General features: G+C 44.9%; 1 protein-coding gene across 1 annotated transcript in view; it reads left to right on the top strand.

Annotated features, from left to right (window-relative positions):
• The first annotated feature begins 1540 nt into the window (after window positions 1–1540).
• socs7 (suppressor of cytokine signaling 7) overlaps window positions 1541–24942 on the top strand; it is a 58309-nt gene continuing 34907 nt past the window's right edge. The window contains exons 1-2 of the mRNA XM_084329762.1: window positions 1541–3901; window positions 22414–22475. Coding sequence (XP_084185888.1) covers window positions 2037–3901; window positions 22414–22475 — 1927 coding nt within the window. The 5' untranslated portion in view covers window positions 1541–2036. The remainder of the gene's footprint in view (window positions 3902–22413; window positions 22476–24942) is intronic.

The raw sequence follows: 24942 nt of genomic DNA, 5'->3' as shown, positions 1-24942 counted from the left end.
GAAAGAAAGAGAGAGAGATCCAGGCTGTATATTGAATAAAGAAAGAAAGAGAGAGAGAGCCATGCTGTCTATTGAATAAAGAGAGAGAGAGGGAGACCCAGCCTATCTATTGAATAAAGAGAGAGAGAGGGAGACCCAGCCTATCTATTGAATAAAGAGAGAGAGAGGGAGACCCAGCCTATCTATTGAATAAAGAGAGAGAGAGGGAGACCCAGCCTATCTATTGAATAAAGAGAGAGAGAGGGAGACCCAGCCTATCTATTGAATAAAGAGAGAGAGAGGGGGAGAGATCATCCAGGCTGTATATTGAATAAAGAAAGAAAGAGAGAGAGCCAGGCTGTGTATTGAATAAAGAAAGAAAGAGAGAGAGAGCCATGGGCTGTCTATTGAATAAAGAAAGAGAGAGAGCCAGGCTGTGTATTGAATAAAGAAAGAGAGAGAGCCAGGCTGTATATATTGAATAAATAAAGAGAGAGAGAGCCAGGCTGTATATTGAATAAAGAAAGAGAGAGAGAGCCAGGCTGTATATATTAAATAAAGAAAGAGAGAGAGAGCCAGGCTGTATATTGAATAAAGAAAGAGAGAGAGAGCCAGGCTGTATATATTGAATAAATAAGAGAGAGAGAGAGAGAGAGAGAGAGAGAGAGAGAGAGAGAGAGAGAGAGAGAGAGAGAGAGAGACAGGCTGTGTGTATTGAATAAAGAAAGAGAGAGAGAGCCAGGCTGTATATATTAAAGAAAGAAAGAGAGAGAGAGAGAGAGAGAGAGAGAGAGCCAGGCTGTATATATTAAATAAAGAAAGAGAGAGAGAGAGTCAGGCTGTATATATTGAATAAAGAAAGAGAGAGAGAGCCAGGCTGTATGTATTGAATAAAGAGAGAGAGAGAGAGCCAGGCTGTGTGTATTGAATAAAGAAAGAGAGAGAGAGAGAGAGCCAGGCTGTATATATTAAAGAAAGAAAGAGAGAGAGAGAATCAGGCTGTATAAGAAAGAAAGAGAGAGAGAGCCAGGCTGTATGTATTGAATAAAGAGAGAGAGAGAGAGCCAGGCTGTGTATATTGAATAAAGAAAGAGAGAGAGAGCCAGGCTGTGTATATTGAATAAAGAAAGAGAGAGAGAGCCAGGCTGTGTATATTGAATAAAGAAAGAAAGAGAGAGCCAGGCTGTGTATATTGAATAAAGAAAGAGAGAGAGAGAGAGAGAGAGAGAGCCAGGCTGTGTATTGAATAAAGAAAGAAAGAGAGAGAGAGCGAGGCTGTGTGTATTGAAGAAAGAAAGAGAGAGAGAGAGCCAGGCTGTGTATTGAATAAAGAAAGAAAGAGAGAGAGCGAGGCTGTGTGTATTGAAGAAAGAAAGAAAGAGAGAGAGAGCCAGGCTGTGTATTGAATAAAGAAAGAGGGTCTGGCAGGAGCCACACGGAAGTGAGTGCGCGGCGCGGCGGGTGGGGTTTCGGGGGTCCAGCAGCTCCAGCAGCAGCAGCAGCAGCGGTCGGTAGGAGGAGGCGGGGCAGGAAGCAGCGTTCAGCGGCGCACGAGCCTCCCTCCCACCCTCCTGTTATCAATCAGGAGACCGAACCGATTATTGATGTCGCCGCTGCGCAGCCGCCGCTCCGCGCGCGCCACCCCCCCCATCACATCCATGTTGTCTAGCACGGAGGAGGAAGGAATCGGTAACGGGAGGCTAACGGGAGCTAGCGTTGCTGCTGCTATTAGCGACCCGGGGTTGTTTCTCAACATGCATTTTTCACATTTGAACGATATTATGTTTAGCTTCTTCGCGCAACGTTGAGAGTGGGATTTATTTATTATCATCACCACCGCAAACCGTGTCGGAACTTTATTAAATGGCTGTCGTCGCGCCGCCGGTCTACCGTTGACGGTAGGGTTGACGTTAGCTCTCGTTAGCTCGGAGGAGGAGGAGGATGTGCTGGCAGCTAGCTGGCTACCACCAAGCTGTTTATTTATATCAATGTTATTATGTAAGAACGGAGCCCGTTGTAGCCTAGCTAGCTATACGGACCCGCGTTAGCGAGGAGTAATGATGAATAACGGGCAACAAGATATGTCTCCGGATTTCGTCTTGATGCGCCTGGTGTCCGCGGCCGAGTATGACCGCCTGGACGAGCCCGAGGTGGACCTGATGTCCGGGGGGGGCGGGGGGTTCGCTCCCGTTATCAATAAAGCCGCGCTGGGTCATCATCATCATCATCATCACGGCAACAACATCAACAACGGGTATAATATGGACCCCTGCAGCGACCCGTCCGCAGGCCTCGGTTCTTCCTCGCCGCACTATAGTTCGCCCCTGCCCGGGAAAGGTGAGATGGACGGCGGGGTGATGATGTTGACTCAGGCCCCGCTGCGGGGGTCCGAGGCGCCGCTCTCCTCCCCTCCGCCGACCGGCGCACCGGGGGACTTCTCCGTGGCGGCTCAGCGGTTCGTCGACTTCCCGGTGCCGCACGGCCTGCACGGCGGCGTGGGGGGTCACGGATCGCGGGCCCAGCTGATGGTGTTCCAGAACCTGCTCCGGTCCAGCGAAGGGATTCTGGAATGCGGGCTGGAGCAGCCGCCGCCGGGGTTTCTCCTCAATCACCCGGTTACCGGTGGCGGGGACGCCGAGCGACACCTGGACTTAAACATCAACACTACCGGTGGGATAACGACCGCCACCACCGGTAACGGCAAGGACAACATGCACTGCATCTCCACTGCAGAAGACAACATGCAGCAACCGCAGCACCTCCAGTGGCACCCGGTGATGAAACTCTCGAAGGTGGCGCCTGACGGCTCTCAGACTCCGCCGCAGCAGGGGATGGTGGTGATGGACTCCGATTCCGCCTCTCTCCTGTGCCACCGTCACCGCTTGCTGCTGACTGACCGGCTGGCCAAGTGGCCTCCCGGTCTCCTGGACCAAACCCTGCGCCTGGGCATCCTGGACCCCAGGAAGAGCTGTCCCTCCGGGGGAGAGGATCCCGTCCTCGCCCTGGCCCGAAAGCTGGGGCAGCTGGGTCAGAGTGCAGAGGGGAGAGAGGGAGGAGGCGGGGAGGAGATGATGATGCTCCCTCTTCCAAGGTGCTCCTGCCACAGTCTGCTGGCGTCGGGCCCGGGGGGCGGCCTGGGTCCCGGTGAGGACCCGAGTGAGACCAGCGACGCTCTGTTGGTCCTAGAGGGGCTGTCTGAGGATGTGGGGGGGCTGGGGGATAGAGTGGAGGAGGAGGAGGAGGGAGACACGGAACAGGGAGAGAGGGCAGGAGGAGGTGTGGGGTTCTCCAGTGGGACTTTAAGGGGCCTGATGAGGCAGGTCCACCGACTGGCGGAGGAAGCTGGCGTTTGCACCGACCAGAGTTGTCGCCCCTCACTGGCCATTCTGAGCGGCACGGTGTTGTTGCCCTCTTCCGCCACCCCCGTCACAGAACCCCCGGCTGCCATCGACACCTCCCTCCCTTATGCCACTGTCCGGCCACAGGCTCCCCAGGCGACAGCGGCCCTTGCCGGCCTACGCGTCATCCCGGACACCCTCCCGTCCTCCGGCCCCAACAGCGCCAGGCCCCAGCATCAGCACCAGTCCCGCTCTCAGCCCCAAAGCAGAGCCACCACCCCAAAGCTGGGCATCGCTTCTGGGGGTCGGTCGCCATCCCCGTTGGTGGTCCTAGAAGGGGAGGTGGGAGGGAGAGGAGGAGGAGGAGGAGGAGGGGAGGGAGAGAAGACCCCCAGGGGGAAGTCGAGGAAGGGGGGGTCGCTGAAGGTGAGGCTGAGCAAGCTTTTCCGTACCAAGAGCTCCAGCGGGGGATCGGGGGGCCTGCTGGACAAGAGGCCCTCCCTGGCATCGTCAACCTCGTCTGGGGGAAGCCTGCTCGACGTGTGGGGGTCCACCTCCAGCAACACAGACCAGGACAGTGCCAGGTGAGGCTTATCAAGTGTCTTTCAAAACAGAATTGCAAATAGCTTCTTCTTAAGTAAGGGGACAGGAGCCTAATAATAATAATAATAATAATAATAACTTTATTTACATAGCACCTTTCATACACGGATTGCAGCTTCACACAAGTGTGTGACCGCAAATAGCATAAAATTAATATAGGTAGGCAGCATAACATTAGCACAGTTGACAGAATAAAGGTAATGCATAAAGTGCAGACATATAAAAGACGATAAAAGTAGTGTAATGTAGAAAGTGCAGACATAAGAATAGGCATAAAATAAGTACAATAAGTACAGTGTTGTTCAAGCATGCGAAACCTCCCAGGAATAGCCAGTCCCCCAAACAGCCCACACATCAATCCCCACCACATCCCCATCCAAGACACCCCCCCCCCCCCTTCCCGAAGGAAAACACAAAAACCGAAGGAAAACACAAACAGCCCACGCGCCACTCACACCTCCATACACGGCGAGGGTAGGGTGACCAGGTCAAAATGGTTCAGTCGCAGGACAGCAGCACTGCTTATGCGGGACACGTAGGGGGGGGGGGGGGGGGAGTATTTAATTTTTTTTGTATTGCTAATTAAAATGAAAGAAATGTATTTATTATTTAAATGCCTTTATATCATTCGACGCAGACGGTAGGCTATATATAGCTCATTTTGTTATTAATCTTATTAAACTCACCTCCGGTTTTGGGGATATTAGCCTCCGGATTCTATTGCCCCCTTCCCTCTGGACAGTGTCCCAGCGATACTCCCTGTGTATTCTGTTATTATAACAAACCGACCCTCTGATTCAGTTCTCAATAATAGTCGGGCCAGACTTGCTGAAGAGGCGCTCCTCTGAACAACTATACGTGACGTCCCCCTCTCCTCCAGTTTGGGGATCATCTGAAACGGATCTCAGCCACGTATACTTCTTGTCCCAGTCTCTGTTATATGAGCAAAGTCTCTTTTTTTTGCCTCCATTTCCTTGTTTTTCTTAGCTAGCTAAACAACTTGTATCAGTAATATTGGCGGTCTTTCTTCTGACTACTCGAGTGACTGACGTCACACATACAGCTCCCCCGGCCTCGCTCGGACAGGTGACAGGCAGCGCGACTCGCGAGACTCGAGTGAGCTGCTCGGCAGCCTCGGCTGGAGATGCATCCAGCTGCAGGACCACAGCACCGACACTCTCAGGACCGCGACACTTTGCGGACCCACACTCTCCAGACCCTTGCTCCCATTGGCTGATTTGGGTCACGTGACCGTCCCACTCCAATTCATTGGGTGGGAATGCATTGGTTTGTGATGTCGCCCGATTTTTTTATTTTAAATATAAGAGGGTATTGGAACGAGGCATTAAATTAACAACATTTAATTTTTTTTTAAATAATAATCTTTGAAAGATAAAAAATAAAAAATAATAATATATATTTTTTTTTATCTTTGAATTGCGGGACATTGTTTTGTTGTAGCGGGACGCGGGACAAACGTCCCAATCGTGGGACAGGTGGGCACCCTAGGCGAGGGGAGTGCCACCCCCACGGGCTGCCCCCTAATAACAACACTGTGTTTACAACACATCTGGAGTTGTAACGGTGTGAACATTTCACATCACCATTATAGTGATGAAATTATCACAGTTATCAGTATTATCGCAGTATTGTTAAAGTGTGCTATTATTCTCTCACTCGCAGGCACACATATACAGACACACACACATACACACCGTCCTCTTCAACAAGTTAATACAGGTCTTTGAGGTCCCCTAAACATGTCTTTTAACTCAGATTATGCATTCTAGCAGCCTCTATACCTCCCTGTTTCAGTACTGTTCTCATTCCAACAGCCTCTATACCCCTCTGTTTCAGCCCTGTTCTCATTCTAACAGCCTCTATAACTCTGTTTCAGTCCTGTTCTCATTCTAGCAGCCTCTATAACTCTGTTTCAGTCCTGTTCTCATTCTAGCAGCCTCTATACCTCTCTGTTTCAGCCCTGTTCTCATTCTAACAGCCTCTATACCTCTCTGTTTCAGTCCTGTTCTCATTCTAGCAGCCTCTATGCCTCTCTGTTTCAGTCCTGTTCTCATTCTAGCAGCCTCTATACCTCTCTGTTTCAGTCCTGTTCTCATTCTAGCAGCTTCTATACCTCTCTGTTTCAGTCCTGTTCTCATTCTAACAGCCTCTATACCTCTCTGTTTCAGTCCTGTTCTCATTCTAGCAGCCTCTATACCTCTCTGTTTCAGTTTGTTCTCATTCTAGCAGCCTCTATGCCTCTCTGTTTCAGTCCTGTTCTCATTCTAGCAGCCTCTATACCTCTCTGTTTCAGTCCTGTTCTCATTCTAGCAGCCTCTATACCTCTCTGTTTCAGTCCTGTTCTCATTCTAGCAGCCTCTATGCCTCTCTGTTTCAGTCCTGTTCTCATTCTAGCAGCCTCTATGCCTCTCTGTTTCAGTCCTGTTCTCATTCTAACAGCCTCTATACCTCTGTTTCAGTCCTGTTCTCATTCTAGCAGCCTCTATACCTCTCTGTTTCAGTCCTGTTCTCATTCTAGCAGCCTCTATACCTCTCTGTTTCAGTCCTGTTCTCATTCTAACAGCCTCTATGCCGCTCTGTTTCAGTCCTGTTCTCATTCTAGCAGCCTCTATGCCTCTCTGTTTCAGTCCTGTTCTCATTCTAGCAGCCTCTATACCTCTCTGTTCCAGTCCTGTTCTCATTCTAGCAGCCTATGCCTCTCTGTTTCAGTCCCGTTCTCATTCTAGCAGCCTCTATACCTCTCTGTTTCAGTCCTGTTCTCATTCTAGCAGCCTATGCCTCTCTGTTTCAGTCCTGTTCTCATTCTAGCAGCCTATGCCTCTCTGTTTCAGTCCTGTTCTCATTCTAGCAGCCTCTATACCTCTCTGTTTCAGTCCTGTTCTCATTCTAGCAGCCTCTATGCCTCTCTGTTTCAGTCCTGTTCTCATTCTAGCAGCCGCTATACCCCTCTGTTTCAGTCCTGTTCTCATTCTAACAACTTATATACTCTGTTTGAGTCCTGTTCTCACTCAAGAGGAGCAGTGAGGGTGTTCTACTGGAGCAAGAGGAGCAGTGAGGGTGTTCTGCTGGCAGTGAGGGAGAGGATAGTGGGTGTGTGCTGCTATAGCGAGAGCCATATGGAATCCGCGATCACGGAATCGCGGACGGAATCGCGGAATTGAGCAATAAAAATGGAATCAACTATAAAAAAAAATTAATTAATTTTTTTTTTTTTTTTTTTTTTTATACTTTTTTTTTTTTTATGTTGTGGGACTTGTACAGCACTTTGTTCAACTTTGTCAGTGCTGTAAAGTTTAAACCTTTTTAAATCTTAGACAAACAAAACACTTTGCTTTCATGAAATATTGTAAGCAGTCATTTGAGGCTTTATAAAAGCAGCACAATGAACACAAATCTGTCAGTGCCGAGTCCGACCTCATCTTAAATAACAAACAGCATAGCTTGTTGTAGTTAACAAAGAGAGGCAGAGTTGATTTTGCAAAAATATATATACCTTTTTATTTTTTTTAATAATCGAATTTTATTTTCATATTCGAATGAAATAAATGAATGAAGCTTCGAAGTATTTAAGACAGTCCTATTAAATGGACTGTTATATCTTATTAAATTGTGGACATTTATTCATTCCCACTTATTAGACACTATTTCTGATGGTAAAATGAGCGTACAAAGCAAAATACAGAATTCTAAAAAAATAAAAACGGAAAAAACGGAATTTGGAAAAAAATAAAATGGAATTTGGAAAAAAATTAAACTGATTTCATATGGCTCTACGAGAGGATATTCACCTATTAGCCTAAATACTAGAGATGTACCAATACCACGTTTTGGCTGCCGATACCAATTATGTGTTCTAAACTCTTTAAGTATTGTCCGATACAGAGTACCCGATCCACTGAACAACAGTTGACAAAAACGATCTTCTCCATTATAAATATAACATAACATTTTTGTAAAAAGAATGCAGAAAATCAAGTGTCTTTGTTTTAATTTCTGACGTGGTCCACAGTCCACACAGCTCTTAGTATGGGGTTAGTAGACTACCTCTTAGGACTGCAACGATGACTCTGGCTGGTAGCTTTTTAAATCTAAAGCCAAAAAGAATTAGAAAACGTTGTCCCCAGTTTTTCAGCATTTAGCATAGATAAAATGTATGTAATGATAAACAATGTCATAGTAACTGGTGGGTGTTATATTATTTCAAGATAAAAAGAGGTAATGGCATGTAGCTTACTATACTCACCCTACACACGTACAGTAGGCATCCACACTACGCATTTACAGGCATAAGTGAACTTCATGGCTCATCTCCTAATCTGGGTATTCACTCAGGTAGGTGGTGTCAGAGAACCCATGTGACCTAAGGACAGTAGTACCGCACTTGAAAAACATGTCAATAATTTAGAAATGTTTAATTAGCTAATTAATTAATCAATTGTTGTTGTTTTTTCTGGTAAATTAATCGTTTAGATGAATCGACTAATCTATAAAATAATCAACGGATTAATCGATAACAAAAGAATGGTTAGTTGCAGCCCTGGTACCTATATCCTGATAACGTATTCTAACGGCTATCTGAACGGTGCACCCATCCACTATTAATCCCTGTTGATGGATTGGATGTGTTGTTCACATGGGTGGTTCTGCTGGCGCGGTGGCCTTGGTAGCAGAAGGAGAGATGAACACAGTTCATCCGGGTGGTACAGAACGCTTTTGTCTGGCACCCACCATAGGGCTGGGCGATATGGCAAAAAATCATATCGCGATAACGATATGATAATGTTATCATATCACTCGATATCGATAATTATCGAAATTGTTATACGTATATATATTTTTTTTAAACAACAGATGTATGTTTATTTTGCAGCAATTCTTTGTCGTTGCCGCCATCTTTAGTGTTACATCCCCTCACACACCAGTTCTCAGGCTGCAGCTGGTTTAAAAGCGAAAGTAAACCGGCTTCTCTGCTGGCTGTGGCTCCAGGGGAGTTGAACAGTTCTGGCTCTGCTAGTTTATTTTCTATCTTTTGGCGCTTATTTGGTGGACAAACCACGCACATGTGCACTGTGACTCATGACTGGAGTCTAGCTCTGCTAGCACACATAGCCTACTGTGTACAGACTGTTTCAAACTGTATTTTTAATTAGAAAGCAAACAAAATAAATGGACAAGAGAAAAATAAATCTCAATTTGGTCAGTATTGTCATTTGGACAAGCAAAGCCATTACTTTAAGTTGCAGGCAAGAAAGACAAGTCTGTCCACTGTCTCTGGTTTTAAAACGGCCCTGTTGCAGGTCACAAAACTCGATATTTTTTTTCTTTTCGATATCGATTATTAAAATATATCACGATATTTATCGTTATCGTTATATCGCCTAGCCCTAACCCACCATATACTGTAGATATGCTTTCAACTTGATAACATAAACATTTCAAATGGAACCAAGTTTATTTACTCAGAAATAATGAAAGTACCGGAGCAGGGGAGGAAACTAACTTTTTGGCTTACCAGCCAACTGGCGAGTATCTGATTTTTTTTACCAGACAAACTGATTTTTTACCAGCCAAAAAAAATCGCTAATTGTGATAATTACTTCTTTGTATGTCTTCGTCTAAATTGATTTTCAATCATAGTAAAAATCACACCGTGTCTCTACTCTTTAAAATATTTATTAGCATAAAACATTAATAACAGTCTCTACTCTTCACAATATTAGCATACAACATGTATTAATCACACTGTCTCTACTCTTCAAAATATTAGGATATCACATATTAACATGAAAGAGGGAACTATTCTGGACTGGGTTGGGCTGAACTAGGCAGTGAAAGATGCTGGGCTGGGCTGGACTAGGTTGGACTGGTCTAGGTTGGACTGAGTTGGGCAGTGAAAGAACCAAGCATTTCACTGTAATGTAATAGCTAAATAAAACAACTTGACTTGTTACATTTGCACTCTGGTTGTATGCCAAATGTATTCTGGTTGTACTGTACTTGTGCTGTAAGATGACAATACATTGGAACCGAATCGACAACGCTAGGGGTTCAGCAGGTGTATTCTGAATGCCAAGTATGACAACATCACCGTTGTGAAGGGCATATGGGCGAGTGGTGATATGGGGGGAAACCCGGTAATAATAAAATGTCACTCGGCTGCATTTAAGCAAAGACACTCAGTATAGTCCACTATGTTGAACGCGCGTTATGGTAGCTTGTTACATGCTAGGTAGCTAGCCGGCTAATGCTGGTTGACTTGTCATTCTCATCCGACTCGAAGGAGACGCGTCGCATGCTGTTGTTCGCCCCCATGTCAGACCGCACTGATATCCGAAAGCGACGACTCTACATGCAATTATTTTCATCCACTGATGTGTTTTTGTCTAAGTTTGTCTACGCTGTCAAGCCGGTGGCAGGAGTCTGTAGGTGCGCGCGCAGTGATCTGTCCACTTCCCCTAGATGGGCGGCATCTAGGGCTGACCTTCGAAGCTTTTTTTGGCAATCGAAGCTTCGGGGCCGAGCTTCGATTTTAATTCGAAGCTTCGAATTTTTTTTTTTTTTTTTTTTTTTTTATGTTGTGGGACTTGTACAGCACTTTCGTAAACGTTGTTGTTTTTAAATGTGCTCTATAAATAAAGTGGGTTGGATTAATTAATTAAGTAGCCCCTTTCGTGACTGACGCATCCAACAAGGTTTCACTCGGCTGTGTGATTTAATTCAAGGTGGATCGCTGTTGTCGTTTGAACAACTTCAGATTTCATGGGAACTACCAATCCCCCAAATCAAGAATGTTTAAGATGAATGAAGTAAGATTTTGATTATTTGAAATATGGCCTGTGTAGACTAAACTATGCACAGAATTATGTCAGTCTACAAGGTCCGGATTCTACATGGTCCGGCAATGTAGACCTTGTAGACTCCACTACAGACCAATTATCAGTGAATGTTCATGCATTTTTAAGAAGGGCAACTTCCACAAAAAAACAAAGAACTCACCAAAACATCTCAGTAGCACCTTATCTAAATGTTATATTTCATATATGGAGATTCATATTTATTTATGTATTGCATGCATTTCTACATTTTATTTCCTATTTTGTTTATTCATCCCAGTATCTTTCTTTCTTATGTGTGGAATTCTACAAGGTGCGCGCACACACACACACACACACACACCTACACACACACACACACACACACACACACACACACACTTACATTTAGTCATTTAGCTGACGCTTTTATCCAAAGCGACTTACAAGTTCTGTACGACAAGACAGCAAGAAGGGTACAACTCTATCAGCTGAGTAACAATGTTCATCAAAGTGTTGCGTGTTACAGTGTAGGTTAGTTTATTAGGACAAGTGCATGACAGTAAGGTTAGTCACGGTTAGATTTTTTTTTTTTTTTTTTTTTTATCATTTCAGATAATGGTTGAAGAAGTGAGTCTTTAGTCGACGGCGAAAGATTGGACGGGATTCGGCTGTCCTAACTGGGATGGGTAGTTCACACACACACACACACACACACACACACACACACACACACACACACACACACACACACACACACACACACACACACACACACACACACCTACACACACACACAAATCGAAGTAAAACATTTTTTTTGAATTTTTTTTTTATATATATATATATATTTTTTAAACTTCGATTTTTTTTTAATGTTCGAAGCTTGTGCCATCGAATCGAACGTTCGAAGCTTCGAAGCATTTAAGACAGCCCTAGCGGCATCTTCTAGAAAATGAGTGTTCATTGGAGGAGCTTACAATGAGTGTTCATTGGTTATGGTTGGATTATTATGAGGCGCAAATGGGAGGAATCAAGGGGGGAGTCAGAGTTCGGCTTGTGCCAGTGAGCGAATCAACAGATTGCAGAATGATTTTTTTGTTTTGTTTTGTAATTACTAGTACTCGCCAGACTGGCGAGTGCTCTTCATGAATTACTCGCCAAACGTAAAAAATACTCGCATTTGGCGAGTAAAGTGGCCTAATTTCCTCCCCTGTACCGGAGCACACGGATCATCTTGGAAAGACTTCAATACAGTGCAAAAACAAATTTGATTCAGATTCTTTAATTGTCACAGCTTTTTTTTTTTAAATGTACATACATTCAGAAAAAAACATGAGATGCCTGTTTTTCCCGGCTCCTCGGCCGTAGTCGATTTGTAGAACAATATACAACGATCTATAGTATACAAACTATAAAATACAACTTAAAAGACGGTGGATAAATAAAATACAACATTTCAAAATAAATTATTCTACAGTGTATAGCAGCTAGCAGTGTGTGTGTGTAAGTCATTCAAGGTGCTTGTTGTGTGTCTGCTCATGTGATAATTCAGAGTCTGTCCGTCTGTAGTCTGTTGGCCCGGTGGAAGTAGCTGTTCAGTGTTCTCTTGGATGTGGACCTGAGACTGTAGTAGCTGCTCAGTGTTCTCTTGGATGTGGACCTGAGACTGTAGTAGCTGCTCAGTGTTCTCTTGGATGTGGACCTGAGACTGTAGTAGCTGTTCAGTGTTCTCTTGGATGTGGACCTGAGACTGTAGTAGCTGCTCAGTGTTCTCTTGGATGTGGACCTGAGACTGTAGTAGCTGTTCAGTGTTCTCTTGGATGTGGACCTGAGACTGTAGTAGCTGCTCAGTGTTCTCTTGGATGTGGACCTGAGACTGTAGTAGCTGTTCAGTGTTCTCTTGGATGTGGACCTGAGACTGTAGTAGCTGTTCAGTGTTCTCTTGGATGTGGACCTGAGACTGTAGTAGCTGTTCAGTGTTCTCTTGGATGTGGACCTGAGACTGTAGTGTAGTAGCTGTTCAGTGTTCTCTTGGATGTGGAACTGAGACTCTAGTAGCTGTTCAGTGTTCTCTTGGATGTGGACCTGAGACTGTAGTAGCTGTTCAGTGTTCTCTTGGATGTGGACCTGAGACTGTCACTCTAGTAGGGGTGCACCTAGGGCTGGGCGATAAAACGATAGCGATAACTATCGCGATAAATTATTTCCTCGAAATAAACATGAAACGTGGTCGCAAAGTTTCGATATATCGATTTTCCAAGTTTGGATATGAGCACACGCACTAACAACCAATCAGTGAAGGAGATGGCCGATAGCGGAAGGAGACCCGGAAGGAGACGCGGAGGTAGGACTCAGTAAACAAGGCTGGCTAGGGCTAATTAGCTTGCACGGCGCTATTTTACAGGTTACCTGCCGAGTTGGTGTGTGTTTTGAATTCTGAGGGTAACTGTTATAGTAGTGTGGGGTATACGGTGGACGTCGTTGCAATGAATTGGGCGGAACAGAGTATTTTAGGGTCATTTTTAGTACATTGTCATGAGATACTCCGCTTGCTTTGGCTAACTGCTAACGTGCGCGGACCAGCGTTTCCGTTAGAACATATTCGTGCCGGTCTGGGTGTCCTGCAAGATTTCTATCACCGGACATATTCGAGATATTCCGGTCAGAGTTTTAAACAGCAGTCTATTATAATCACATTTTTATGAGCTAACAAATTCCGTTATAATTGGACATGTGTATTAATTACATCAAGCGAAGAATGAGAAATTGATTTGCAGAATCAAATTACTATCTCTCGCCTCTCAAGTTAGTGCGATACGCTACCAGCATCAAGCTCCCGCCCTGCAGGCTTGCGCTGCAGCAGCTCTGTCACACGCACCCCCAAATTAATCTCGAGTAGACATCGCTTCACCTCGTTGTATCAGACACGTCACACATATCATAATGTTCAACTTCACACACAGCAAACTGTAGTTGATCATCACATTGCCTCGTTTGCTAGCTCGTCGCCACATGCAGAGAGGACGAGCCACATGCGTGTAACGCATTTGTTAATTTCATTATAGGTTATAGCCTACATTTAGTTATAATCAATAATATGCATTACTATGTGACACGGCAGTCAACCAACAGTTGCATATGATTAAAAATGTCAACACTCACTCACCCCGTCTCTCGTTGTGCCTATCCGTTTTGTACCTGCGACGGCTGCGAGAACAGCGACTTTAGTTGCTGGTTCGACTTTAATAGATCCCCATTGGAACAGGCAAGGCTCGCAACGGTAGCAGCAGACTGGGGATGCTCTTTGTGGTTCAATCAATAAATTAATAGTAAAAGTACGCTCGACATTTTTGTTTCTTTTCCGCGGGAGCCACCACGGCATCAGCGTCAGCGGTCTCTGTGACTTCAAGTTCAGAAGACTCATCTTCGTTGTCATTATTAGACCTGCTTGTGCTTGGTTTCATGAAATATTTACTAAGCTTAGCTTGTTTCGCCATCTCTCTCTCTTCCTCGTATACCTGTTTGTCGTTATGGTGGCCAGAGCGTGCAGGCTCAAAGAAAAAGAAAAATAAGTTTCACATCTGAGCGGCGCCATCCTATCAGAGTGAAGCAACAATTAAACTGAAAATGGAATTATTGTTTTGTTCATCGCATAGGCTATTTAATTTTAGCCGATTTTAATACAATTCAAATAATAAAATTGTGCTTAGAGGAATTATTTTCACCGGACATTAAGACCGGAGAGATTTAAATATTCGGACTTCAACATATTTTGCCGGTCAAATACCGGTAATTACCGGCTAACGGAAACGCTGGCGCGGACTGATGACGACATCAACTCGACTCTCGAGACATTCACAGAAGCAAAACAAGTCTATTAATAGCCCGTCCATCGGCGCCGGGCATAATAAGTTAATTAAACTTGACAGACATTATATCGACGATAATTATCGATATCGAGTTATATGAAAATAATTTTATAATTTTTTCGCGATAACGTTTTTGGCCATATCGCCCAGCCCTAGGTGCACCGATGTATCGGTCGGGTATCGGTATCGGCCGATAAGTGCCTTGTTGACTGCAATCGGCCTATCGGCCGATAAGCTCGAATGTGCCGATGGCAGTAGCCGATAAATTCAGTCGTGTCCTGCACAACGGCGCCGCCCCCAGTCCCCCACACACACACAAGCTACTGCATCAAAGTTACTACTAAATATTCAACATTCTCTTTTGAGACTCCGCTTCAGCCTCTTATCATTTGGCACTAAAAGCTAAACATTGTCACCGATATGGCTGTCCGCAACATGTCATTAATTGTGTACGCGAGGTGGTTGCTCAGTGACTACGTTAAGATGAGCTAGGTTAGCTAGCATGAGCTACCGGGAGATGGAAGACTAACGTTACTGGTGAAAATGTGATTTACGTTGGAATACTCCTTTGCCAACTTGCTGTACTTTGCTTGCAGGTCTGCAGCCATTATTGCTGGATTATGAATAGCCCCAACTTTAGCCAAGGTAACGTTATGGCTAAACCTTTAACGTTAGTTAACGCTAGCTTTCGGTTAGCTGTTCAATGCTATTAATAACACAACCAAGCAAACCCATCACAGCTCCCCGTCAACACCCCTCTCTCGGGAAGATGGCATTTAAGAAAGTATAGCTGTTAAAATGACACAAACATTCGTTTTGTGGCATTAACGTTATATAGTTAGTGTTACACGTTCAATAACATCAGCATATTATTTACCCGAAGATAGCAAGTAAGCAAGGCATTACTCCGTTCATAGCTCAGTTTCATTCCGTTGCTCATTCCGTACCCAACTACCCATTCTGCAATCTGTTAATAAAGTTTTCAACCAGACAAATGTATAGAAAGGCTTTGTTTTATTATAACATTTGTTGCAGTAAAATCTTTGTGTCTCGTTTGGTCATCTTGTGGAGCGCTGGTCGGCGAGCAGCTAACGTATTAGCTTGTTGTGGTTCTCGCAAGCAGATCAATGGCGGCATGCCCGGAAGTAGAAAATGAATAAACACTTGCCGATTGGTAAGAACAGCAGGAGGTGGGTGCTAGCGGTGTGACGTAATTGGCCGAATTGACTGTCAATCAAAATGGTTCTATTGCATTGGTTGAGAGCGCTGGTTGAGAGAATAGTATCCATCTGCAGGCCGTGAGGCCGCCAGACGATACTGGGAGAGGGATAGTGCTACATGGCATGGTGGAATTAATACCATAAACATATTTCTTGATGTTTCCTTTTTTTAAGTAAGTAAAGAGGCCTACAAATACAAACATACACATACAAATATACAGTAGTTTAATAAAAAAAAAAAAAAAATTACAAAAAAAAATATTAAAAAAAATTACAAATACTTATTTTTTGCCACAAATATCGGTATCGGCCGATTGTGTTAGTTGAACAATCGTTATCGGTGGCCAATTTTCATATCGGTGCATCTCTAGACTCTAGTAGCTGTTCAGTGTTCTCTTGGATGTGGACCTGAGACTGTAGTAGCTGTTCAGTGTTCTCTTGGATGTGGACCTGAGACTGTAGTAGCTGTTCAGTGTTCTCTTGGATGTCGACCTGAGACTGTAGTAGCTGTTCAGTGTTCTCTTGGATGTGGACCTGAGACTGTAGTAGCTGTTCAGTATTTACATTTACATTTACATTTAGTCATTTAGCTGACGCTTTTATCCAAAGCGACTTACAAGTTCTGTGCGACAAGACAGCAAGAAGGGTATAACTCTAACAGCTGAGTAACAATGTTCATCAAAGTGTTGCGTGTTACAGTGTAGGTTAGTTTATTAGGACAAGTGCATGACATTAAGGTTAGTCGGGGTTCGATTTTTTTTTTTTATCATTTCAGATAATGGTTGAAGAAGTGAGTCTTTAGTCGACGGCGAAAGATTGGACGGGATTCGGCTGTCCTAACTGGGATGGGTAGTTCATTCCACCATTGTGGGGCAAGGACTGAGAATAGGCGGCTTCTCTTTGATGACCCTCCGGGAGCTTGGATAGGAGTAGATCTGAGGCGGCCAGAAGATGCAGAGCGTAGGGGTCTTGAGGGTGTGTAGTTAGAGACCATTGACCGGAGGTAGGCGGGAGCGGTTCCCTTTGCCGCACGGTATGCTAGGTCGAGGGCCTTGAAGCGGATACGTGCAGCAATGGGGAGCCAGTGCAGGTCCCTAAGAAGTGGGGTGACATGGGCCGACTTCGGTAGGTTTGAGATCAGGCGGGCCGCTGCATTTTGAATGAGTTGAAGAGGCTTGGTGGCAGTGGCCGGGAGGCCAGCTAGCAGTGCGTTGCAGTAGTCGAGGCGGGAGATGACTGTTGATTGGACGAGGAGTTGGGTGGCTTCTTTTGTCAGGAAGGGGCGTATCCTTCTGACGTTGCTCAGGAGGAATCTGCAGGTTCTGGTTGTCGCTGCGATGTGAGCAGAGAAGTTCAACTGGTCGTCGAGGACAACACCAAGGTTCTTGGCGGTCGGCGACGCGGTCACAGCTGCATTCTCGACTGTGATGGAGAGGTCGGTAAGGGGGGAGGATTTGGCCGGCAGGTGGAGCAATTCTGTTTTGCTTAGGTTCAGTTTGAGGTGGTTGGTCGTCATCCAGGCGGAGATGTCGGACAGACAGGCCGAGATCCGCCCAGAGACGTGGATATCTGAGGGAGGGAAGGAGAGGAAGAGTTGAGTATCATCGGCATAACAATGATATGAGAAGCCATGAGACGTGATAATGTTACCCAGTGATTTAGTGTAGAGGGAGAAGAGAAGGGGTCCTAGGACCGAGCCCTGGGGGACACCCGTCCGGAGGGGGCGGGTGGCCGACAGAGTCCCTCTCCATGACACTTGGTAGGAGCGGTCATTGAGGTATGATGTCAGCCATGTCAGCGCAGATCCAGCCACTCCCATTCCTGCGAGGGCAGGATGTGGACCTGAGACTGCGGTACCGTCTGCCAGATGGCATGAGCTCAAACAGTTTGTGGTTCGGGTGGCTGCCGGGGCCTTGCAGGATCCTGTGTGCCTCGCTGACGCACCGCTCTGTGAAAATACTGTCTGATCCACTGGCTTTCAGACACATCAGCGTCTCCTTCAGACTGACACAGCATTGGAAACGCAGTCTATTTGAACCCTTCCCCACAATTGGAAGCTTGTTGTTTATAGGGTAGAGCAGTGGTTCTCAAACTTTTTTTATACCACAACCCCATTTTATTTAGTTTTTTTTTGGCGACCCCACACTTAATGTATCGCGTAATTTCAACGTGGAATTAAGGAATATCAAAATAAAAGCACACATTGTTGAACTTGATCATGCATATTTATTAGAACATTTTATTACAGCACTATGTTATCAATACACATTTATAAAACAAGGCATATTTAGCCAAAATATGTTGCCAGAATATTGCTATTTATTTATTTATTTATAAAAACAAATAATTTACTTGCCATATTTATATTTATTTAACTTTTTTTTGACCCCACTGTCACCTACCCATGACCCCACTTTGGGTTGCGACCCGTAATTTGAGAACCGCTGGGCTAGAGAAAGGGAGACAAAGAGATCAGTAGATAGACAAAGAGATCAGTAGATTGTCAACTGTGTAAATAGAAGACGGCAGATTGACTTTGTATGTTAGAGAAACAATGAACCCACATACGCAAAGGTGTGACCTTATAGACAGCCGGGGAGGTTAATATCATTCAGATCTAAGTGCTCCACTGAGTTTCATCCAGATGATGTCTCTTCTGAGTGAACAATTAACACCTCGGGGGGGGGCATCAGAATCTGGGGAACAAAGGAATCAGTAAATTGTCAACTGTATTATTAAAGTTTTTCTCAAGTCCTCACCTGGAACAGGTTTAGCGCATGAACTCTCAAGTTCAAGTTTGTTTCAAGGCGCTAGAACAATAAATAGAGGATGGGTCAGTCTTGTCATGGAAACCTCAGCAAATGGCTTCCCCCTCTTACCAGCGGCAGACAACTGGTCTCTCGGCGCTGAATAAGTTCTGTGAGAAGAACACCGAGGCTGAATAAGTTCTGTGAGAAGAACACCAGGGCTGAATAAGTTCTGTGAGAAGAACACCGGGGCTGTGACTCACTCTTCTTCGCCAACATCAATAGCGATCCGGAAACAATCCGGCGGTCAAGTTGTTCCCTAGCGACGCAGACGCAGTTGCATTGAAAAACTGCGTCGACCACTTTTGATATCGTCGTCATGGGAATAAGCGGCAGCTGATTCGTTACCACGGCAACGGCACCCGTAGAACGTTTTGTTCAGCTGATTCCTCAGGCTTGGTCTCTCCACCTGTGCTGTTTGGCAGCGCGTCAGAACCTTTCGTCACGCCAGCGCTCTGTCCTGAAGACCTTTCACTGTGTAGCAGGCAGTTGGCCTCCGTTTGATTGACAGACGCAGACTGACTTGATTTCCTGCCTTAACCCGTTCACTACCACACTACAAAAGGTTAACCCTTTCACTGCCACACGACAAAGGGTTAACCCTTTCACAACCACACTACAGAAGGTTAACCCTTTCACTACCACACTACAGACGGTTAACCTTCTGTAGTGTGGTAGTGAAAGGGTTATAATTCACAAATGGGAGGATGATTAGATCTCCCTAATGGGGAAACATGGATTATTATATCATATTTGTCCAGTGATTCATGGTGTAAATAATGATTCGAACAATTGGAAGTGGATGGTGGTTTAGTATTAGATGAGCTAATACCTTTAACACACAAACTGGCTGCCATGTTAGTAAGTTTAGTATTTGGAAATGGGATCACTGGTTATGGTAGGGATGCTCCGATACTGATACTGGTGTTGGATATAGATCTGATACCAGGCTAAAATACTGATACTGGTGTTGGATATCGATCTGAAAACAGGCTAAAATACTGATACTGGTATTTGATATTGATCTGATAACAGGCTAAAATACTGATACTGGTATTTGATATCGATCTGATACCAGGCTAAAATACTGATACTGGTATTTGATATCGATCTGATACCAGGCTAAAATAGGGTATCCTTATCAGAGAATATCCCCAATACTAAAATCCGATACCAAGAAATGTGTGCATGCCGCGTTGCTCTCATTTTGTCGTAACGTACGTGTAGTTTGCGTTCCTCGACAGCGCTGCACTCCACCCCCCCCCCCCCCCCCCCCCCCCCAAGCAGTAGTTTCAGCTGGTGTTGAGAGGGAGGAGGAGGTGCCACGGCGCGTCTCTCCAGTTATTTTGAAACGTCTTTTGGTAACTTTGTAGAAGTAGATGACTGAAAACTAAAGCAGCCTTTGGTCGAGAAGAAAGGTCAAACAAATTCAGTAGTTTTTTTGTATCCACTTTTTCTCCCATTTTCTATATTTTCTCCCATCCCAATTTCGTATCATCCAATTCAACCCTCCCCTGTCACGAACGCTGTTTCTTGCCTCCCACAAGCCGGCTGCAATGTGGACTAAGTCACTAAGTCATACATAGCACAAGTCCCCTCCGGTACTTGAGGTAACAGCAGTCGCATCTTTTCACCTGCGCAGCTCGATCTCTCAGTGGCGAGGAGTAACGCGTGGGAGGCTCACGCTGCCCCCGACACTTCCTGATTCTACTGCGCAGGCGCACCAACCGACCTGTAGGAGTCGCTGTCCACAACGCCCGATCCCCACCCATCAGTTTGCCACCCCCTAATACGGCCAATGTGTATTAGTATGAACGACCAGCTAAACTGAAAGCAATGTGGTGAGCGCGAGCGCCTTGCCCACTACGCCACGTAGCCGCCTACAAATTCAGTCGTTGTTATATGATCATCATCATGTTTTTAATAACCGTGATTTCAATATCAATCAAATTAATCGTGATTATGATTTATGCCCCAGTCTACGTCTGTACTGTTCAGTATAAGGATCGGATCAGGTACTTGGTATCGGCCGTGATGCCGGATGTTTATGACTCTGTATTGGCCGTGAAGATGAGTGTTGTCCCTAAACCAGCAGTGACCAGTAGAGGATCACATGGAGGACGCTGTGCTGATTCAGTGCTGGAGGCAGCGGGGGTCAAACACCTCCACCAGTATTGGTAGAGCCATATGAAATCTGTTAGATTATTTTCTAAATTCCATTAGATTCTTTCCCAAATTCAGTTTTTTTCCGTTTTAATATTTCAGAATTCTTTATTTAGCTTTTTACGCTCATTTTACCACCAGAATCGGTCTAATAAGTGGGAATGAATAAATGTCCACAATTTAATAAGATATAACAGTCCATTTAATGTTTTTAAGTGCTGCAACTCATAAATACAGTTACATGTTAAAGTGCTTATAAGGTAGAGCAGTCATCTGGTTATCCGGAGGTTCCCGGTTCGATTTCCGCTCCTCCCGGACAGCTTGTCGAAGTGTCCTTGAGCAAGACACTCCGATGAGCTGGTTGGCAGTTGGCACCTTGCATGGTTGCCTCCACCGTCGGTGTGTGAATGTGTGAGTGAGTGGGTAAAATGTGAGGAACAAATTGTAAAGCGCTTTGGATAAAAGCGCTATATAAATGCAGCCATTTACCATTTAAAGACAAAACAACTGTAAACAAAACATTCCCTTCTGAGTTTTTAGTTTTCTGAGTTGCGGGTCCAGTCCACGGTATGTTGACAGAATTTGCAAAACACCTTATCGCCTGAGGCATAAAAAGTCATTAGGATAATACTGCTCTGCTCTGAATTTAGGGCTTAGTGCGGAATTTCTTAGTTTTTTTGACGACGTTAACACGGAAGCAGCCAGATGCTTGGACATTGCTGTGTGTTGTGAAGCAGTGTGGAAGTGACATGCATGTTGTAACACGCTATAGCCTCCCCGGTCATGTTTGCTTTGCACCAAACGTTCCATCTTCCCCCCCGAAAACGGAACTTCAGTCCAGATTAGGGCAAATTCTGCAATATTCCACGTTTTACAGTTGATTCCATTTTTATTGGTCAATTCCGCGATTCCGTCCACAATTCCGCGAACGTGGATTTCATATGGTTCTAGTATTGGTTAAGACTTCCCTGGCATGTGGCCAAGCAGAGAGACCGGCTGCAGACTGTTACACCAGCCGTACCCAAGTTCAAACTGAGCCTAGTTGCAACTTAAAGTCCCACTAAATTCTGATTTATGCGTAATAAAAGTAAAAACTAAATCGGTTTGCACCACGGAAATGAGTTACAATGTATTGTAACTCTTAAAGGGGCACTTCACCGAAAAGCAATGCTGATTTATTTTGACATAATCTCACACACATCTAAAAACTCTATTGTGCACATTCATTTAATTTCACAGTTATTGAGAGTAAATTAGTTTGGATATGGCCACCAGTGATGTCATCGGGGACATTGAATCCTTGTGTTGTGGTCAATTACAGAACCATGAAATTATACCTTGTCTTGTGGAGACTGCTACCCTATAATTTCATCTGTCTCATTCTCTCACTCTCTCTGTCTCTCTCTCTCTCCCCCCCCTCTCTCTCCCTCCCACCCCCCCATCCCCATCCCTTCTCTCTCTCTCTCTCTCTCTCGCTCTCGCTCTCGCTCTCGCTCTCTCTCTCTCTCTCTCTCTCTCTCTCTCTCTCTCTCTCTCGCTCTCGCTCTCGCTCTCGCTCTCGCTCTCTCTCGCTCTCTCTCGCTCTCTCTCTCTCATAGGCTCCAGCTCTCCAGGCCCCAAAGTGCCTTCTCTCCGGTGCCCTTCACTCCTGCCTTCACTGGTAAGTGTGTGTGTGTACATGAGACTCGTAGGTTGGGTATTTTTACCTGACATTGTGTGTGTGTGTGAGAGAGACACTACGTGAGGTAGGAAGAGGTGCAGCAGGTAGAGGTGTAGCAGGTAGAGGTGTAGCAGGTAGAGGTGTAACAGGTAGAGGTGTAGCAGGTAGAGGTGTAGCAGGTAGAGGTGTAGCAGGTAGAGCTGTAGCAGGTAGAGGTGTAGCAGGAGATGTTCTGATACCATTTTTTCCTTTCCGATCCGATTCCGATACCTAAGCTTTGGGTATCGGCCGATACCGATACTTATCCGATACCAGTGCATACATTAAAAAAAAAAAAAAAAAAAAAAAAAAAAAAAAAAAAAAAACGATATTATATAATTTTTTTATAAATATAATTTTTTTTTTTTTTTAACAAATACTGTTTTATATATACTGTTTTTTAGTAATAACTAGAAAGTAATGGTATTTATTCAACAACAGGTGATTGTATAGATTTGTATTAGTATCATTAATCAATGAGTATGGGGCTTCAGCACTGCAGATATACCCTACTCCAATGATCCACACAGACATTATACGTTGCTGCACTCGCTACCCACTGGCTCTGCAGATATACCCTACTCAGTCTGTCTACAAGGCTCCGTTTCAGTAGCAGTCGGATCTGTTGTGATTTTTGCACAATAAATATTCAACATTCTCTTTTGAGACTCCGCCTCAGACTCTTATCATTTGGCACTAAAAGCTAAACATTGTCACCGATATGGCTGTCCGCAACATGTCATTAATTGTGTACGCGAGGTGGTCTCAATGACGACGTCAACGTGAGCTAAGTTAGCATAGCATGAGCTGCCGGTATATGAAAAGACTGTAACGTTACTGGTGACATTGTGATTTAACGAATACTCCTTTGCCAACTTGCTGTACTTTGCTTGCAGGTCTGCAGCCATTATTGCTGGATTATATGAATAGCCCCAACTTTAGCCAAGGTAATGTTAAAGCTAGCTTTCGGTTAGCTGTTCAATGCTAATAACACCAGCCACCAAGCGAACCCATGAGCTCCCCGTCAACACCGCTCTGTCGGGACGATGACATTTAAGAAAGTATCTGCTGTTAAAATGACAAATGGCATTGACACTTTAATCGATTAAGCACCCGTTTGTTTTATAATGCTTACTCAAGTCAACAGACCACAGTGTTGTTGATAAATTACGTCATATGGTATCGGAGCGCAGCATTAGAGGGTACTCGCCGATACCGATACCAGCATTTTAGCCAGTATCGGCGGCTTTTCCGATACTGGTATCGGTATCGGAACAACTCTAAGCAGGTAGAGGTGTAGCAGGTAGAGGTGTAGCAGGTAGAGGTGTAGCAGGTAGAGGTGTAGCAGGTAGAGGTGTAGCAGATAGAGGTGTAGCAGGTAGAGGTGTAGCAGGTAGAGGTGCTCAAAAAGTACATATTCTCAGAAATCGATAAAAATAGAAAAATGACAATTTCTAGTGCTTTGACATGTAATGTATACGTCTCCTTTTTTTTTTTTTTTTTTTTAAACTTTGGCCATTCCGCTGGCTCTTTTTTGCGTTTATCGCATTTACTCTGGTCAAGAATGACCGACAGAAACAGGCTGAAGGGTACAGATGGGGGGAAGACACTCTGGGAAAGGCACGGCTGCAGTCCGGGATTCGAACTCGCTAAACCCCAGATCCGTGACGAGCACGGTTGTCCCCGGCGCCGAAATAGCGCTCGAGGTACGCGGTGAGCTACTGGAGCTCCCCATGTATACGTCTCCTTACTTGCTAAACGTAATACGACTTGTAAATACGTTTAATTCTTGCTAGATGGTATGATTGTAATTATCTCCGTTTGCGAGGAGAACTACAGCGCGTCACGAAATGCACATACACGGACGCGCGCACACACACAATAGCGGCGTGTGCGCTGTGAATAGGTGTTACACCCCCGCAGAGGCGTGAGACTGGTATCAGAGCCTACCCCCCCATCCAAATTCTAAACAACAGATTGGCTTTTCATAATATGTATGAATTATCTCTTGCAATAATTCAATAACTTTTTGCAGTCGTTTCTCCTGCGTGAGGAGTCTGAGCACATTCGCGGACATTCTCTCAGATAAAGAAGGAAAAAAAAAGCTTACATACACACACACACTCTTGCTCTCTCTCTCTCTCAATTCAAATGGGCTTTATTTAACATTAACTACTGTATGGCAGAGTGCGTGTGTGTATACGAGGTATGAATTATCTCTCGCAGTTCATTCAAGCGGGCTACGTGAACTACATCAGCCACTGGCTGCTGTGTGACGAGTTTGCTCACCCGCGCTGTCTAAACACGGACCGCTTTAGTTGACAAGCTTACATACATTTCGGGTCATTTCATAATAGCAGTGTGGACCAGCTCTGTAACAACGCATCTCGCTAGTTGACAGCTTACGCATGATGTAAAAATTGCAACG

The sequence above is a fragment of the Notolepis coatsorum genome (assembly GCF_963971535.1).
Source record: "Notolepis coatsorum genome assembly, chromosome: 14".
Classification (NCBI taxonomy): domain Eukaryota; kingdom Metazoa; phylum Chordata; class Actinopteri; order Aulopiformes; family Paralepididae; genus Notolepis; species Notolepis coatsorum.
The sequence above is the reverse complement of the archived record's forward strand: the minus strand, read 5'-3'. Positions and strand labels throughout refer to the sequence as shown.